General features: G+C 37.5%; 1 protein-coding gene across 1 annotated transcript in view; it reads left to right on the forward strand.

The window, feature by feature from the left end:
• BRCA2 (BRCA2 DNA repair associated) overlaps positions 1-20,106 on the forward strand; it is a 60,167-nt gene that overhangs the window by 22,629 nt on the left and 17,432 nt on the right. Inside the window, exons 13-20 of the mRNA XM_007097645.3 lie at positions 1,056-1,125; positions 7,499-7,932; positions 8,387-8,568; positions 9,868-10,055; positions 13,404-13,574; positions 14,085-14,439; positions 17,857-18,012; positions 18,116-18,260. Coding sequence (XP_007097707.2) covers positions 1,056-1,125; positions 7,499-7,932; positions 8,387-8,568; positions 9,868-10,055; positions 13,404-13,574; positions 14,085-14,439; positions 17,857-18,012; positions 18,116-18,260 — 1,701 coding nt within the window. The remainder of the gene's footprint in view (positions 1-1,055; positions 1,126-7,498; positions 7,933-8,386; positions 8,569-9,867; positions 10,056-13,403; positions 13,575-14,084; positions 14,440-17,856; positions 18,013-18,115; positions 18,261-20,106) is intronic.

Here is a 20,106-nt window from a genome sequence, read left to right on the forward strand (position 1 = left end):
TTCTCTACTTACATTGCTAATAGGCATCTCTAAGTCACTATAGGCAGTGCTAAACTCCTGATTCCATCTCTGTCCCAAACCTGCTCTTTCTGTTCATTCCTTTCTTGCTGCCATTCTGCCAATTGACACATCAAAACCTTGGTGTCCTCCTTTACTCTTTTGTTTCCTCACACTTCACATCCAGCCTATCAACAAGTCCTATATGTTCTACCTTTCAAAATAACAAGAATCTGATCATTTCTTCTCATTCTCCCCCTACCACCTTCATCTAAGCCACAGTCAAAGCTTGTAACTCCTTTCTCTGTTTCTGCCTCTGCCCCTCCTCCAGGCTGTCTCAGCATAACAGCCAGGGTCATCCTGGTAACAAAAAGGTCAGATCACTCCTTGATTGCTTAAAACTCTGCGTGGCTTCTTATCTCATTTAGACTAAAATCTGAAATTCTTACCATGCAATACATAAAAAAAAATAAATAAAACGTGTAACTATTGCTCGCTATATATTTGGTTCCTGGGTTTGGAAAGGAAGAATTCAAGTAGTGAGGCATAAATGTGTTAGACTGTAGAGGCTTAGTTCTGAAACACATGCAATAAATCCCACAGCAGACCCTTAATGACTGCATAGAATCTTCTTCATTCTTTTTTATGGTTGCATAGTATTTGATCATGTGGTTGTATCAATATATTCTAGTTTAGTCAGCCAATCCCGTACTAATGAACGATTTGAAGGTTTGAGAAGTACAAGTTGCATACTGAGAACAATATCTAAAGTTTGGCTTGTAAACCTTCATAAGACTAAATTTTAAAGTTGATGCATGGCAGTTAACTAACACATTTGAGTTATGATTAACATCAGCTAATGAAATTTATACTGATTTTCTTGATTTGTTTATGCTGAGTTATTTGGTATATAGTTATTATCAGTTTGTGAGTCAAATATTTCAGGCCTATATATCAATTTTTTATGTAAATATTTACAATTATGTGTAATAAATAGGTATAGGAAATAAAATTTCATTCAGATTTTCATTAATACATAACGTAAAATATTTTTCTAGGCATCATAAAAGACAGAAGCTTGTTTATGCATCATATTTCTTTACAGCCAGTTACCTGTGGACCCTTTAGGTAAGACATGTTCAATTTTTTTTTATTATAGTATAGGAAAAGTATGTTTTTTTTAAATAAATATTTCTAAAGATATTCTTTTATCTCTCCTCCCTTTCAAAGCCCTACTCAAATTGCTAAGAATTTTTTTAATGTATAAATCCACAAGGACAATGATCGGAGAAAAAACAAATTCTGGAAGCCAAAAAGCATGAAAGACTTAGAACATCATAGAAAGCTAAAACTTGACATTAGAGCAAGTAGAGAAGCTACCCAATTTCCCCCAAAGAAGAAACCCAAGAAAGACTCAAATTGGCAGCAACTTGTACTTCTGAAGGTGAGGTAGAAAATAGGGAGATTAGTTGAATATCTGTTTAAGAAATACCTATATCCCTTCCCCCACTGCAGGCAGCCAGTTATCCCTTTTGTGCCAGAAGACCTGGAAGGTTATTGTCTGGAGAAGATGAATTGGAGGGGTTCTGAAGTGGGAGAGGGGAGACACAGTAGGCACAGTTGAAGGGAGGGTACCGAAAACAGAGATCAAGTAAAAAATCTGCTTCTCAAGTAGTGAGACTTGCCAGCCTCCTTCCCACATTTGGCTCCCAAATACTGGCAGCCACGCCTCTAGGCAGAGGACTAGAAGACTTTTTTTCTAGGGAACATGACTAGCCCAATAGGAAAGACTAGAAATACTGACAAATGCAGGTACTCAAACGAAACTGCATAGCCAGAGCACCAGACAGTGATGCCAACGATTAACAAGCCCCTCCAGCACACACCTCACTGTTTGTTTGTTTGTTTGTTTGTTTGTTTGTTTGTTTGTTTGTTTTGAGAGAGAGCAGGGGAGGGGCAGAGAGGAAGAAGGAGAAAGAGCGAGAATCCCATCCCAGGCAGGTTCGGCACTGTCAGCACAGAGCCCAGTGCGGGGCTCAATCCCATGAACCTTGAGATCATGACCTGAGCCGAAATCTAGAGTCAGGTGGCACTTAATGAGCTGAACCAACCAGGTGCCCCATACCTCACTCTTAGATAAGATCAGAAAATAAAAGATCACTAGCTATTGGCAGAAAGCCTCTGTGATAGTTTCCATAGCACAAAAACAAACAAAAAAGAAAGAAACTTAGAGGAAATAGACCATACATGGAGGTGAATAAAATTTCAAAAAAACTTACTAATATTCCCAGGTGGAGAACAACAGAAGTAATAGAAAAGTTATGAAATCTCCAAGAATATAGAACAAAAAGAAAAAGATGAAAAAAGAAAAGATAATTGGAAAAGTCAGTCATATGGGCTAACATCTGAAAATTTGGAGTTTGGGAAAGAAGAAATAAAGGGGAAATGAAGAGAAGTTTTCAAAGAAATAAGATACTTTAGCAGTACTGAAGGATATGAGTTTCTTTGATTAAAAGAGCCCTCTGATCACACGAATAAAAACTGACTCACATTAAGGAACATGCTTTTGAAATTTTAGAATGCTGCAGGGAAAGGGAAACCTTAAATTTTCTGGGGGAGAGGGGAGGGCAGAAAAATCAGGTTTCAAACAAAGTTTCAAGAGTCCTAATGGTATAAATCCTCTCATCATTAACAATGGAAGCTAGAAGATTATGGATTCTATAATGTATACTACAGAGCAGTGCCTTGAAAATTCTGAGAGAAAATGACTTCCAGCCTAGAATCCTATCACTGACCAAAATATCAAATAAGTGTGAGGTAGACATTTTTCAGATGCAGAGTACCAAAAGGTTTATCCTCCATGCACTTTTCTCAGGAAGCTCACAGAAGTCACCCATAACCAAGAAGGAGGAAGATGTAAGATTTGAGAAACAAGAACTTAGCATAGGAAAGAGGCAGAGGGAATCACCCAGGTAGACAGTGCTTTGAGGGGAGATCCCAGAAAGATAGCTGTGTCACTAAGCCCAGGCTGGCAGCTAGACCATTTTCGGACAGAAGAATAGAGCCCTCAGAGAGTTTGCCTACAAGATAAAATTGAAGCAGAACCTGAAGTCTTAATGCAGTAATAAACTTTTTGGTAAAGATGGTGGATTGAGCACACCCAAATAGTTCCATTGCCTTCCAAAATTTTAGCAAAACCACAGTGAGGGAACTTGCACCCACCAAAGATAAGGGAGGACAGGAGAGGAGACCTCAGTGGCTGTATTTCCAAGGATTTGGAAGAAAACGGATTAAAAAGCTAATAGTGGGGAGAGAAAAAAACCAACCATTTTACACTGAAGAGCCTCAAAAGCTGAGGAATTAGTGTATCTTCACAGTTGGTGGTGAAGAAGGAAGGAGCCAGAACAAGGGTATAGGTTGAAAATACATTGCCTCCTCCACTCCATGAAGCTGGACAGCTACCTGTTGTCCACTCTAACAGAAGACCAGGGCTTAAGTCTCCAGAGAGGGTACACAATTAAATGTTGACAGTCAAATACGTAACATGGGAAGACAGGGAGATGAGATAGAAAGGCTATTTAGTAAAGCAGAAGTGGTGTTGACAGAGAGCTAAATCTTGATCTTCCAAGTGGCTCTTCAAGAAGAAGCAGTCACAGAAATGTCACTTAGAGATAATGGATGTGAATATCATAGAAGCATCTAAAATTGTAGAAAGCAGTTATAAAACCTTTCTCACCTGGTAAATTATTTAGCCCAAAGCTGTGGTTTAAATTGTTTTTAATATTACCTTTTCATAGATAACTATTTGTGGCATTGTTGAAAAAAATCATTGATCCTCATTTCTGGAGTATATTTTCCAGTAGGCTTCTAATATACGTGTTTTGAAAGTAGAAACCCATGTGGTTTGTTTCCATTTCCAAAAGGAGGTTGTAATATTAAAAATAAATGCTTATTTATCTTCATATTACCTTAATTTTCATACATGATAAAATAGTTCTGTGCATTTAGTAAGTATGCATAAGGAACTAATTTACCTAAGTATCTGATTTCTATTGTGCAGATAGATACAAAGATAAGTCTACCTCAGATTGCTAGTCTTGGAGCCAGGTGTGAAAAGAATTACCGTGATAAAAGTACCAAAGTAGGTATAACTGAGTGACATGACAGCATAGAAAAATTGGCACCTAATTATGGGACAGAAGCTTAGCAAGAACAGTTCTCCAGACAGAATGAAAAGAATGCTTGGGTGAGGGGGGAGCTCCACACTCGGGTAAAAGAAAGAAGTGTGGCTTTCCTCATGGGATTTAGTGGGCTGGGGTGTGGTGGGGGCTGGGAAGAAACAAAAAAGAAATGGGGAGGTTGGGACCTATATATAGGAAGCCTCCTGTGTCATTTCTGACAAGTCGAAACTGGGTAGGTGACCATTTGTGGAAGTGTCTAAGAAGAGGAGCAGGATAACCAAATTTCTGTTTTAGAAATAGACCAAAGTGAGACTGCTGCAAGGAGATTAGTAAGGAAAATTTAACACAAGTGCTAGAGCAGAGAGTATAAAGTGAGCGAAAGATTGAGATTCAAGAAGATTTGACCAGGGGCGCCTGGGTGGCTCAGTTGGTTGAGCCCCCAACTCTTGATTTCAGCTTAGGTCGTAGGATTAAGCCCCGCGTCGGGCTCATGCTGAGCATGGAACCTGCTTAAGATTTTCTCTCTCTCTCTGCCCCTTTCCCCCTGCTCACAGACACACACTCTCTAAACAAACAAACAAACGAACGAACAAACATAAAGAAAAAAAGATTTGGCCAGATAGTGGCTAACTGGGAGTGTCAGACTATCTCCACTTATATTCAAGTAGACATCTTAGACATGACCTACAAAGCAAATGCCTCATTTTCACAAGACTCTTAATATTTAAAAACAAGGGAGTACAAGATAAATGAAAATAAGTTTTGGAGTAGAAGTTGCATTTATTCTTCTGCACGGGATCTCTCAATCATCTACTGAGGGAAATCAGTCCAGCAATTGCCCCTCTCCTGCATTGATACCTGTCTTCCTCTCCAGTGGCTTAGTCCCATCAGTGAGGTAATTGCTGTAAGTCTCCGTCTTAACAAGAAACACCTTTCTTGATTCCTCTAATCCCACCAGTCTGTTTCTTTAGCCCCTTAAAGCACAACTCATCAGAATGTTGTCTACTTATCTCTCCCCCTCCTCTCCTGAACCTACCATACTCTCTGATCACTCTCTGATCACCAGGCACTACTCCTTATCAAGATTACTGGTTAGCCAGCAGTTGTTGAATCTTGTCAGCTCTCCGCCCTCCTGTTAACCTAGCATTTGCATAGTTAATCACTCTTCTTCACACTTTCTTCAACTCCTGGGACCACTCTCTTACTTCTCCCTCCCAGTGGCCATTCTTTCTCTTTTGTTCTTCCCTTAAATTACTAAATGTTAAATTCCCTCATGGTTCACTTCCAGATGGCTTCTCTTCCTGACCTTCCTCCTTCATCACTGCCTCATCCACTGTCATGACTTTATATACCCTCTATTTACTGATGGCTCCAAAATTAATATCGTTAGCCCAGATTTCTTCCCTGAAAAACATATGCATTCATCTAGTTACCTCCTTGACATTTTTATTGGGGTGACTAATAGATATCTCAAACTTAACAGCTTCAAAGCTTACCCTAATCTGCTTTCCTATAAAAGTCTAACAACTCTGCTTTCAAAATACACTCACACCAGAGGATAGTGTGTGTCATTTCTTTACTCAAAAACTAGCCCGTGACTTCCCATCTGAGTATAATTGGGAAGCCCTACGAGGGTGTACAGGTTCTCTGTGATCCAGCCTTCTTGCTTTATTTCCAGTCCCACCTACTGACTGTCCCTGCTCACTCTGCTCCAGGTATACTTAGGCATAGCCCGGCGTGTGATGTTCACTCTGCCTGCAGCCCTGCAGCACCTCTCCCATATACCTGCATGGCTTTCTTTCTCTCTTCCTTCAGGGCTCTGTACAAATGTCACCTTATCAATAATGTCTTTCTTACCAGCCTTTTTAGAATATTATTTCTTTTGCTGGACACTCCCTGTCCCCCTTACTGTGCTTTTAATCTTCTCTATAGTATTTAATACCAACTGACATATTTATTTGTATGTTTCCCTCCACTAGAATATAAACTCTATGATTTTGTTTTGTTCCCACTATATCCTCCAGCCAAAACAGTGCCTGGCACACATAGTAGGAACTCATTAAATATTTGATGGTTAGATGACTGAAGAACTAAATGAGTTCCAGGGTAACTTCAATCTCTAGGAGTTCAGGGTTGGGTAAAAGGAAGTATGCAGTTTTCAACAAGATAGCAAACATTGGGAAGAACATGTATGCTAGAGAAGGTGATAAATTTAGTCTTGGATGTGTTGAGTTTGAGATGAGTGTGGAACATCAAGGTAGAGATATGTCGTGCTGTACAAAGTTAAAGGTGCAGGAATAACACCTAGGGGGAAAGTCAAGCATGAAGATACAGATTAATATTTTTATTGTTAGATGATAATTTAAGCAAGGAAAATGATTCAATCACCCAGGGAAAATGTCTAGGGAAGAAATCCAACTTTAGAGATGGGAATTTTTTTAAGAGTCAGAAAGAGGAAAACAAGAAACAGACAGTGGTGGTGTAGATATTAGAGGTGAGAATTTTAAGAAGGAAAAAAATCATCTGTCAAAGGTCAAGTAGAGTGAGTTTACTTGTGAAACTGTGTGTGTGTGTATGTATGTACATATGTATTGTAGGCACTTGGAAGGTCATTAGCAACTTGGTTGAGGACAATTTCTGTAGAAGAGTGGGAGAAATGAGAGTTCAATGAGTAGAAGTTGAATAGGTAAAGATAGCTAGTTTAGATTACCTGTTTAGGAAGGTTGGCCATTAAGGTCACAAGGAGTATTAGCTTGAAGGGGAGAGAAGTCTGAGAAAAAAGCATTTCAAGAATGCACAAGTCTTTCTGGCTAAATGAAAGGAGCACTAAAAAAAAAAAAAAAAAAAAAAAAAAATATAAACAAGTGGTAGAAAGAGACAGGAAGGAAGTAGAATAATAATTGAAAGAGTGGAGCTCCTGAGGAGACTGAGTTATTAGATGGGGTCAAGAGTACAGGTGAAGGTGCTAGGCCTGACAGGAGGATGGACAGATATTTCTCTGGTAAAGGAGGTAATAAGGAGTACAGGGCTAGAATTGGAGGAGACAGAAAATCCATGTTTGACAGGCTTTTCTGTTATGTGAAGTAAGTGGTAAACTCAAAGGCTGGAAGTCAGTGTGTGAAAAAATAGTTACAGACTTGAAAAGTGTGGTATTGTCTTGGATGGCAACCATGATGAAATGCAAAACAGTTGCCAGAATAAGATTTCCATATGGCAGTTGAGGTTTACAAAAAAATATGTATATATATGTATATATTCTAAAACCTTTCCATGTGTGTACATTTATTGGCAAATAATCAAATACTTTTTCCTCATTGTAGCACAACTAAGAAACGGCAAGAAATACAGAATCCAAATTTCACTGCGCCTGGTCAAAAATTTTTGTCTAAATCTCATTTTTATGAACACCTGGCTTTAGAAAAATCTTCAAGCAATGTATCCATTTCAGGGCAGCCATTTTGTACAGTTCCTGCCACAAGAAATGAAAAAAGGGGACATTTGATTACTCCAAGCAAACCAGTGAAAGTCTTTGTCCCACCTTTTAAAACTAAATCACATTTTCACCAAGATGAGCAGCACATTAGCAAGAATACTAATGTGGAAGAAAACAAACAAAAACCAAAAAACATAGATGAACATAGTTCTAGTGATAGTAAAAATAATATTAATAACAGTGAAATTCATCAGCTTAACGAAAATAACTCCAGTCAAGCAGCAACTATGGTATTCACGAAGTGCGAAAAAGAACCTTTAGGTATTGTATGAAAATTTGTGTTGACATATTTTTGCCTTCCAGTTAGATGTTTCTCATATTTTAATAATGCCTGGAGAATCTGACCCCTTTTCTGGTGATTACAATAATTTCAGGACCTTTTTAATGCTTTAGATTCTTCCTAAGTCCAAAGATTAGATTCTAAGTATTCTAATGCTTTCTTTCAAAGGTAACTACTTGTGGACTTTCTTATTAAGAAAACAATTAGACACATGATCTAAGACTGCTAATAGTGGAATACATATATTTAACAGGCTTTAAGTTTCTTCCAAATTTGAAATAAAAATAATAGATCTGTTGTTTACAAGATGAAACTTTGCTTATCCCTGAAGATTTAAAATTAGAGGAAATTGATGCATACGACTTTGTAAAACAAAGGTTGTGCTTTTTAGATTTTATATTTAAGCTTATTTTTTGCTAATTTGTTCTTTAATAGATTTAATTGCAAGTCTTCAGAATGCCAGAGATATACAGGATATGCGAATTAAAGAGAAACAAAAGCAGCATATTTTTCCACAGCCAGGTAGTCTGTATCTTGCAAAAACATCCACTGTGCCTAGAATCTCTCTGAGAGTAGCCGTAGAAGGCCGAGTTCCCTCTGCGTGTTCTCATAAACAGGTACGCTTCTGTCTGCAATGCTGCTGACTTTTATAGTCAAGTATAATTTCATGTTATTAAGTAGTATCTCCAAACCGTTTTGTTCAAAGAAGGAACAAATGAATGTGGGAATGGATAAATGAAATCATTTTGTTTCCTAATCTGCCTACAGTGGCAGCCTCCCTCTCTGCTGCCTTATCCCACTAAAGTGATCTGTGCTCCAAAATTGCTGTTTCTCTTCCCTCTTCAAATTTAAAGTGTGAATAACCCGTAGCCTTGAATCCATTAAGAGCTATTGACATTTTTAAAATTTTTTTTTAATGTTTGTTTTTGAGGAAGAAAGAGAGACAGAGTGCAAGCAGCAAAGGGGCAGAGACAGACAGAGACACAGACTCCGAAGCAGGCTCCAGGCACTGAGCTATCAGCACAGAGCCCGACGTGGGGCTTGAACTCACGAGCCATGAGATCATGACCTGAGCTGAAGTCGGACACTTAACCGACTGAGCCACCCAGGTGCCCCGAGCTGTTGGCATTTTTAAAAGAGGATTCTTATTAAGCCAGTGCTATCTACTTACAATTTTAGGCAATGGAGAGGTGAATATAATATTGATAATATTAAAAAGTAATATTTATCGAGTAGTTTTTATGCGCTAGCCACTCTCCTAAGCACTGGGCCTGCGTTGGTTACATCTGCCTTAATCTTCCCAAGTGTCTAAAGGAGAGCTACTGTTATTTTTGTCCATCATTTGCAGAGGAGAGGCTGAAGCACAGGGTTCAGCAGATGCCCCCAGAGTCACTTACCTAGGAAGCTCTCTTCCACCAGCTACAGTTCAAAGCAAGGAGTGTGACTCCAGAGTCAAGTCTGTACAAAGGAAGAGATACTTTGGGCTGAGGCATGCTGGGTGAATGGAGGCCAGGCCTGGATACAAATCTGACCTCCTGAGGTCAGATGCCCAAAAATACTTAAACTTTTCACTGTCTTTTTCCTTCTGAATTTTTTGACTTAAGAGGTTTTATAAAATATTAAGTTACTTTTTTATATCCAGAATGACCTCCTGTGGCAGCTGTAGCAGGAGGCATATACACAAGGGGAATGAAAAAGGTACGGGAGACTCTTGAATATAGGAGTCATTTATATTACGTTAAAATGTTTAGCTCTTAGTAACTAAGTTCAGTATTTTGATGGTGAATATTGTAATATTTAAATGAAAAACTTTGGTAAATTCGATTTTAGTTTCCTATAATTGTTTTTATTCTATGAAATTTGTTTTTTTTGTTTTTCATTCATTATCAAATGTTTCTATCATTTATCTTGTGCAGTTATATATGTATGGCGTTTCCAAACATTGTGTAAAAATCAACAGCAAAAATGCAGAGTCTTTTCAGTTTCACACTCAGGATTATTTTGGGAAGGAAGTCCAGTGGGCTAAAGAGGGAATACAGTTGGCTGACGGTGGATGGCTCATACCCTCCAATGATGGAAAAGCTGGAAAAGAAGAATTTTATAGGTACTCTATGCAAAAAGAGATTGTGTTAACTTTTCTGTATTCCACCATACCTCTTTTTTTCCCTTACCTCTCTCAAACTTAACAAGTTGGCTAGAAGTCAAATTTGTATTCAGTGAATTATTTTAAGTACATTGTGGTTCAACTGACATTCTGTTGTAATATTTTGAAAAGTGAATTATGGTTTGTCCTTAGGATATAATGAATTGGTTTTTCTTAAATTGGGACATTTTTCATTTGCATTTATAAAATAAAGACTGATAAGAAAAGTTAAGTTTGAATGAGCCTTACCATAGACAGACACACACACACACACACACACACACACACACACACACATCATATTCTCTTTCATTGTGTATTTTAACAAATACAAAATATAAATACTAGAAGTTAAGCAGAGATGCTCAAGTATCAGCAATACCAAGTAACTGGTAAATTTTACTGCCCTAAAACATCAATAATTTAAATACTTTTTTTAATGTTTATTTATTTTTGGGAGAGACAGAGTGTGAGTTAGGGAGGGGGGTGGGCAGAGAGAGAGGGAGACACAGAATTCAAAGCAGGCTCCAGGCTCTATGCTGTCAGCACAAAGCCTGACACGGGGCTCAAACCCATGAACTGTGAGATCACGACCTGAGCCGAAGTTGGATGTTTAACCGACTAAGCCACCCAGGCGCCCCAACATCAGCAATTTAAAAACTATGTAACCTCTTATGTTTCTAATGTTTATACAAAGATGATTTACAATTTTTGCTATCAAAGATGCCTTACCATGCCAATGGCAAGAGATGAGAATCCTTTCTCTAATGCTCTTTTTTTTTTTTTTTTTAATCTCTGTATATCTTTCCGAAATATATAGTTTGCGTAAAGTGGTAAAACATTTTTTCCTTAAACTTTTGTTATGTTTTTGGAGTATATTAAGACAGGAATGTTATTTACATCTTGCTCTTATCTCCCATAGATATCTGTTATTGATTCTAGTTGGAAAAGTATAATAAGTAGTTATATTATTTTCTTGTATTAAGGAAGCTACATAGTATAGTGGTTAAGAGTAATTACCCAGTAATCAGAAGAACATGGTTCATAACATTGACTGTTGGAGCTCAAGTTGTCTTTTTTGGTCATCCAACAAATATTTATCGAGGACCTACTATGTACCAGATATATCACTCTTCTGGGTATTCAGAATAATAAAAGAAAAGAAAATCTCTGCCCTAATAAGTTATACGTTATAGTAGAGGGATCTGGAGTGGGGAGAGAAAATTTTAAAAAGAAATAAGTAAATTGTGTAGTATATTAGGAGGTGATGAATACTATGAAGATAAAGCTGGAAAGGGTATAGGGAGAATCAGGTGAAGAAAGGTGTAATTTTAGAATAGGCTAAGAGGCGCATGGGTGACTCAGTCAGTTGAGTGTCTGACCTTTGATTTTGGCTCAGGTCATGATCCCAGAGTCATGGGATTGAGCCCCATGTCAGGCTCTGCACTGCGCGTGGAGATTATTTAAGATTCATTTTCTCTCTCCCTCTCTCCCTCCCAATGCCTCCCCATTCATGCACTCTTTCACTCTCTAAGAATAAAATAAAATGAAACAGAAACTCTTTTTTTTTAATAAAAATAAAATAGGCTAAGTAGTTAAGAGGCTTCACTGAGTCTCTGACATTTAATCAGTGTCCTGAAGGAGGTCAAGGGAATGAGCATAAGACCATGTGAGGAAAGCATCGTTGGCTGTAAGCAAGATCTGCTTATTTGAGGAACAGGAGGAAAGTGAGTGTAGCTGGAGTAGAATGGGCAGGAGAGGAGTAGTAACAGATGAAATAGAGAGATGGGGCCTTATAAACCTTTGTAAAAATCTTGGCTTTAACTCTGAGTAACCTTTTTTGCCCTGAGTAAATCATAAGAATGTTTAAAGCAGAGGGGTGACATGATCTGCTTTAATTTTGAAAGGATGACTCTGGCTGTTTGTGGGGATTAGATTAATTAGACTAGGGAAGGACAATGCTGGAAGCAGACAGACCACTTAGGAAACTATTGAGGTGATCCAGGTGAGACGTGGCTACTTGGGCGAAGGAGGTAGCAGTGGAGTTGGTGGAAAGCAGCTGGATTCTGGGTATGTTTTGAAGGTGGCACCATCAGGATTTGCTCACGGATTGGATGAGGAAAGTGAGAGAAACAAAGGAAAAATAGCTCCAAAGATTTTAGCACCGGAAGCTGGAAGGGTGCAGTTATCATGTCCTGAGAATTGAGAAGACCAAAGATGGAAAAGAAATGGGGTATCCAGTTGGGACATTTGAAGCTTGGGATATTAGTAGACATCCAAGTGGAGATGTTGAGTAGGTAGTTGGATATGAAAGTCTGGAGTTTATAGGCGAAGTATGAGCAAAAGACATCAATTTCATAGTTGTCAGCATATAGATGGAACTTTAAAGCCATAAAAGAAAGACCGAGAAAGAGCAACCCGAAAGTTAGCAATAAATGCCAAGACTGTGGTGTGTTGCAAGCCAAGTGAGGACAGAGCTTCAGGGAATCAAGAATGACCAGGTGTCAGTTACTGCTAAGTAAAGGAAGTGAGGACTGAGAATTGACCGTGGATTTATCTATGTAGAGGCCACTATTAGTCTTAATGAAAATAATTGAGTAAATTGAAAGAGGCAGTATCTGGAGAAGGAAGGAGGAGCAAAGGGTGTTAGTTTTGTTGTGTTTAAGGTAGAAAAAAACTTTTTTTTTAACTGATGGAAATTGTTCAGTAGAAAAGAAAGAAATCTCCCTATCAGGGGGAGAGAGGAGGCATTTCCTGGATCAATGTCCTTGACTAGGCAAGAAAAGGTGGGAGCTAGTATACAAATGGCAGGAGATGGTGAAGTGTAAGGGTCCAGATGCTGGTGTGGGAGTGGAAGCTTCTGGAAGTTTTCTTCATTACTTGTTTCCCTAGTACTCAAAGTAGGAATGAGAAAGGAAGAAGGGTTAGAGAGTTGAGCAGAGAGAGGAAGATCTTTAAAAAGCACCTGGGCTAGAGAAGGATATTCTTAGATGATTTCTAAAAACAATCTCTTTGAAAAAAAATGATCTAAAATAGAATTATTTTAAATTATGGGTCTCATTTCCAGTTGAAATTATTGTATTGACTAATATGCAAAGTGAATTTTATTAGTATATTTTGATACATGTTAAATCACTGTCTACACTGTATTACTTACTATACACTAACTCAAAAACTTTTATTGAATGATTTTGTACATTAGCGTTAGTATTTGTGCAAAGAATAGTCATGGTTATTGAATTCAGTATCATCTTATGTGGTTTTTTGGTTTTTGGTTTTTTTTATATTGTTCTACCTTTATTTGTTCAGGGCTCTGTGTGACACCCCAGGTGTGGATCCAAACCTCATTTCTAGAATTTGGGTCTATAATCACTACAGATGGATTATATGGAAACTGGCAGCTATGGAATTTGCCTTTCCTAAGGAATTTGCTAATAGATGCCTAAGCCCAGAAAGGGTGTTGCTTCAACTAAAATACAGGCAAGTATAATGCATTATGTTACGCAATCACATACTGTGATCAGGTTCAGACTTCTGTGCAGTCCGTGACTTCTAGGTCATAGAGGTACATGATCTCTTGTCAGTGACAGTCGCCATCCCACACTGCTGTTCTCACTTGTACACGGTAGTTCTCTTGTCACGCTCCAGTCCCCTTAGGAGAAATCACACATTCATGGATCTCCCTTCCCTCTTCCCCCACCCCTCCCCCTTAAACTCTTGGCATATGAAAAGAATATGAATTACTAATTTGATCCTTTATTTGGGGATTGCTAATAAAGCATTTTTGCATTTGGGGCATTTTAATATTTAATTCATATTTTAACAGTATAAAACTTACTGTATTGCTGGCTGTCAAATTTTAAATTCTGTCTCAATAGTAGTTCTTCAGTTAAGATACTTAATTTTTATTCTCCATTATTCGGTGACTTTTTAAAAATAAAAATCTAGAGTCAAAATTCCTAAAATATTCATTTTTACTTTTATTTTTAGATACGATATGGAAATTGATAGAAGCAAAAGATCAGCTATAAAAAAGATCATGGAAAGGGATGATACCGCTGCAAAAACACTTGTTCTCTGCATTTCTGAAACAATTTCATCAAGCACAGATCTATCTGAAACTTCCGGCAGTAAAACTAGTGGTGTGGGTACCAAAAATGTGGGCATTGTTGAGCTTACAGATGGATGGTATGCCATTAAGGCCCAGCTAGATCCTCCCCTCTTAGCTCTCGTGAAGAAGGGTAGACTGACCGTGGGTCATAAGATCATTATTCATGGAGCAGAACTGGCGGGCTCTCCCGATGCCTGCACACCACTCGAAGCCCCAGAATCTCTTATGTTAAAGGTAAATTAATGCACACTCTCGGTAAAAATCCATAACTGATTCAGTTACATTCTAGGGAGGTTTTACATTCTAAATTTTAAAATTATGCCTGTTAAAGATGCTCCATTTCTTGAAAACGTACTGGTAATCTTAATATAAGTGGCAAATTTCTGAGACTGTTAAATTTTTTTGTGCTGTTTTTGGGAAATCCAGAGATATTTATCAAGCTAAAATAATGCAGGAGCAAATATGTACCAGATTTGATTTTGTACTATGGGTACCTATAGCCCTTGGTGCCTCCTGTTCTCTGCTTCCACCCTGATTCCTCCATTAGACCTATATTCCAGTGTGATTAGAGAATTTGGTTTCAGTGATTCTTAAATATATAATAATAAAATGTATGCTTCTGGAGCACCGGGTTGGCTCAGCCAGTTAAGCATCCGACTCTTGGTTTCCGCTCAAGTCACGATCTCACAGTTTGTGGCTTTGAGACCCACATTGGGCTCTGTGCTCACAACTTGGAGCCTGTTTGGGATTCTGTCTCTCCCTCTCTCTCTCTCTCTGCCCCTCCCCTGCACACACTCACTCTCGCTCTCTCTCAAAATAAGTAAACTTAAAAAAAAAAAAAAACATAAACCGTATCTTTCATCTTCATGTAAACTTTAGCCTACACAATAGGACTTTGTCATATTGAATAGTCTACAATACTGATATGAGAAATTACTAATATTGCACAGATTCACTTATGAGATAATCTTATAAATAGTTCTGTTGTATTCTGGAAGTCATTTTATAAGTGACTTAAACATTTTTAAGGTAAAGAGATACTTTGTCACTGTGTTGCTTTTAGAAATCAAGCTGAAACAGGCTTCTGTTGTTTAGGATATCAAAGTTGGAGTGGCTTTCAGTGTTTTATTTATATCAAATCAGTGCATGTGCATAATTTCAAAACTCATATAACATACGGCTTATGACCACCCCCCCCCCACGAAGCAGTCATTGATGCCATCCTGCCTAACCTCCATTCAGTGCTCCCCAAAGGCAACGACTTTGAATCCCTTTGGCACTTTCTTTTCTTTATATTGTGATGTCGTCTTTTCTCCTTCTGTTTAGACATTAACTATTAGCTTCCTGCTCTGAGGTTGGGGAGTGAAGTCTCTATTCACTGTTTATAATGACTGAAAAATATTTTTGCAGCTCAGCATGTAATATACTAACTACATTTTCTATACAACTTACTGCTTTCCTGGAGTTAACTGTCTTGCTGTTGTGTGTGCATGTGTGTATTTTTAATTTTGTGTCCTTATCACCAACTCATGCCCATACAAGAGACATAATTAAAAACCATATCAGTCTGTTACAATACCTTTATCAATTCCATTTCTTTTTCTTGGAGACCTCTGGGACCTCTCTACACTCTTTCATTCTGAAGTGGTTATCTTCTATGTATGCTGACCTGTTACCATCCTGGAAATTATTTTTACCTCTTTCTGTGTTGGAAGCCCTGTTTTCTGGATTTCACATCTATATGGATTTATTCTCTAGCTCTGAGGGCACATAACCAACCTCCACAGACTTCTTCACAGAGGGAGCATGTAGCTTTTTCTTTGATCTTATTGTAAGATGACTGAATATAGAATTTGAATTGGAAATAGCTTCTTCAGAATTTTGAAGACATTTTCTCTATTATCTTCTTGCTCCTGGTATAGTTTCTGCTCAGTTCTGTGCTATTCTTACTCTCAGTCCTTCACTATATTATCTGTTTCTAAGATCTGTTTGAAGATCATTTGTCTGCAGTATCTGGAAATTTCACAGTAAGGTACTTTGGTGTTGGCCTGTCTTTTAAAATCATCATTTGGGTACAATCATGGAGTTCTAGGAAATTTTCTTGAAGTAGTTCTTTGGTAATTTCTTCCTCCTCCATTTTTTCCTTACCAATTTTCCTGAACTAATATTTGGGCAGTAGGCCTCTCTGATTGGTCTTCTGATTTTTCTCATCTTTTCTCCTATTTTCTATTTTATTGTCTTTGTTCCTCCTACTTTCTAGTTCTAATTTTCTAATCCCTAAAGTGAATTTGTGCCTATTGGCATAATTTTCCGTTTTCAAGAGCCCTTCATTATTCCCTGAATGTTTCTTTTTTTATTACATCCCATTCTTGTTTCATAGATACAACATCTTCTCCTGTTTCTCAAGCTATTAATATTGTGTTTTATCTTAGTTTTTTCTGCTCACTGCATTTTTTCCCCCTATAATGTCTCTTTTTTGTTTGTTTGGGTCTCATGTTGGAGAATTCCTTCAACTGGTAATTGTTAGCTGTTCTTTCCTCTTCAAGAGTGGGGCACTAATGAGCTGATCAGAAGCTCTGTGTGAGGTGGGCTTTGTCAACTTGTAGCGTGATAAGACAGGGCTTGTGTTTTCATTAGGAGACCCTCAAATAACAGTCACTGGTCTGAGAGCTGAACAGAATAAGAAAACCAATAGACTCATTTTCAGCATAAGGATTTTCATTGCATTTTTTGTTTTCAGTATAGAATCTCACCCTCACCCCAGCTGTCTCTGCCTTGTGTTCCAGAGCCCAGGATATGTATAATTCAGCTTGTCGAGAAAGTAAATTGTCCTGGGTTCTTCTTGGTGTGAGAGAAGGACAGTCACCGGGCTGCTCAGGTTAGGAAATGAAATCTGAGGTCTTAACTATCTTTATACAAAATCTCAACCATTCTTTCTGTTTTCGGCTGCACCTCACGCTCCTTCCTCCAGAGGTACCTGTTGCCTCCAAATTCTAAGTGATTTCCCTAAATTATTTTCTTCCATATTGGCTCCATACAATTTTGCCAGCTGAGTAATGTTGGGCAGGTTATCCTTCAGTTTTGTCATCTGTAAAATGGGAATAAGAATGAAGCAGGAGTATGGAATGGGAGTAAGGATTGTTGTAAGGATTAACTGTTAATAGACATAAGGTACTTAACACTATCCAGGCACCATGATAAGTGTTTTATGAATGTTTGCTATTTTTATTAACATTTCTCGGGCTGCTTCGTTACTTACCACCAGGTGTCCAGTAGGCTTTTAGCTTCCAAAATTTTGCCAGTGTCTCATCCGTTGTCCTCCTGTCTCCAGTTCTCTTTATCCTTGTAGGATTTTTGAGGGAACCTAGGTAAATAAGTACATTTTAATCCATCATGTTTAATTTGGAGTCTCTTTTATTAATTTTCTAATACTAATATTTACATTAAGACTATAACAGCATAAACAATTTTTTGAGAGACTATGTTTTGAAAGTGTTTTCACTTTTGTATAATTTTTGTACTGTCTTTTCTTCATGGGACTTTTAAAAGTGAATATGTTTGAATGAATGAAAGAATTAATGAAAATGTTATAAAATCTGAAATAGAGTTGGATATAAACTTAGAAGTTGATTTGTCCGTTAATTTGTCCAGATATCTGCGAATAGTACTCGGCCTGCTTGCTGGTATGCCAAACTTGGATTCTTTCCTGATCCTAGACCTTTCCCTCTCCCCTTGTCATCACTTTTTAGTGATGGAGGAAACGTTGGTTGTGTTGATGTAGTTATTCAAAGAACATACCCCATACAGGTATGATACACTTTTGACGTTCACTATGTATTTCTTTTTGGGGGAACAATTAATCTGAATGATCCCTTCCTACCATGTACTTTTGTTTCACACATCATTACAGTGGATGGAGAAGACTCCATCTGGATTATGCATATTTCGCAATGAAAGAGAGGAAGAAAGGGAGGCGACAAAATATGCAGAGGCCCAACAAAAGAAACTAGAAGTCTTATTCAATAAAATTCAAGCAGAATTTGAAAAGCATGACGGTAAGATGGGTTGTATACTATAAGTTGTTTTAAATAGGACAAGTTTTGTTTTCTTTTAATTAGACCTTTTAGAGACTTCTCTGATTTAACTTTTGTAATTGGGTGAATTGTCTTTGAGTAATAGACTTCTTTTTCCTATTCTAGATCTGACTTTTTAAGTTTTTTAAAAAAATACTACATAGGGGCACCTGGGTGGTTCAGTCAGTTAAGCGTCCAACTCTTGGTTTTGGCTCTGGTCATGATCTCACAGTTTGTGGCTTCAAGCCCCGTGAGGGGCTCTACACTGACACCATGGACCTTGCTTGGGATTCTCTCTCTCCCTCTCTGTCTGCCCCTCCCCTGCATGCTTGTGTGTGTGTACACTCTCTCAAATAATAAATAAATAAACTTAAAAAATAAAAATAAAAGTATTACCTAGATATACAGATAAACATTGAACTGACCCCAAATTATCACCTCATTATTCAACACACTGAGCTTTTAGATACTTGTAATTGTCTTAGGCAATAAAACATTATATAACCACAGCCCTTTTCAGAAGTCTTGTTTTGTTACAAAAAAAATTTTTAACGTTTATTTATTTTTGAGAAGCAGGGAGAGATAGAGCATGAGCAGGGGAGGGATAGAGAGAGGGAGACAGAATCTGAAGCAGACTCCAGGCTCTGAGCTGTCAGCACAGAGTCTGACACAGAGCTTGAACCCACAAACCGTGAGATCATGACCTGAGCCAAAGTCAGAAGCTTAACTGACTGGGCCACCCAGGTGCCCCTCACTTTTCAGTAGTCTTAAGTAAACGTCCTCTTAAGCTTCAGTACCAAAATATTTTTAGTGCCCCTTTTTTGGTCTTAGAGAAACAATAGCAACAAGGGAAGAAACTGCCAAATTATTTTACCTCAGACAAATACTGTATGGTACCACTTATATGTGGAATATAACAAAGTCAGACTTACAAAACTATAGTAAAATGGTGGTTACCAGGGAATGAGGGGGTAGGAGGGTAAAATTGATGGTGTTTAAGGATAAAACTTAACAATGAGCAGTAAATAAGCTGTGGTGATTCAATGCACAGTATAGTGAATATAGACAATATTGTACTACTGTGCTGTGGTAAATATCAATACAATGGCAGTCATATTAACTATATAATTACATCAAAACAACACATAAGCCTTAAATTTACACATTGTTATATGTCATATATATTGAATACACAAGAAAGATAAACACTCAAAAAACAATTATTTTCCCTAAGCTATTCATCATTTTCTTTCTTCATTGTCCTTATCTACTTTATATAACTTTTGCATTTTTGTTGTTGTGGTTGTTGGTTGTCATGTTATTACATCTGGAGCTAGATCTTGTTTCCCTGGCATCAATTTTAATATATCATAGTATTTTTTACATAAAGGACATGATAATTTGTTTTTTTATCTATTTTTATGGCTGAAAATTTTATGTTCTGCATTTTTTTCATGATTTTCAACTTCATTTTCTATATAAATCTGTGGAAAAATTGAACTCTTCATTTTTGATTCACCAGTTCATGCTGTTTTCATGATTAAATGAGTCATGAAATCATTTACTTAATTTACAAATTTGACTCTAAACTCTCTGTGTGACAATTTTTTAAACCAGGCGTGAGTACACTAGTTTCACATTTTCCTAGAAAACTTGTGGCAGATAAATTGTGTTTTGCTTTTTAGCTTCCCTTCTTTGGGTACTTTTTGCTTATTTCTCCAATTTTCAGTGTTCTTAAAAATTTGTGGGTCAAACATATAACAACCTTGGCAATAGGGAGTTGCCTAGATTTAATTTTCAAACGTCTCATAATGATAGTTAATATCAC

The sequence above is a fragment of the Panthera tigris genome, chromosome A1 (assembly GCF_018350195.1).
Source record: "Panthera tigris isolate Pti1 chromosome A1, P.tigris_Pti1_mat1.1, whole genome shotgun sequence".
In the NCBI taxonomy this organism is placed as follows: Eukaryota; Metazoa; Chordata; class Mammalia; order Carnivora; family Felidae; genus Panthera; species Panthera tigris.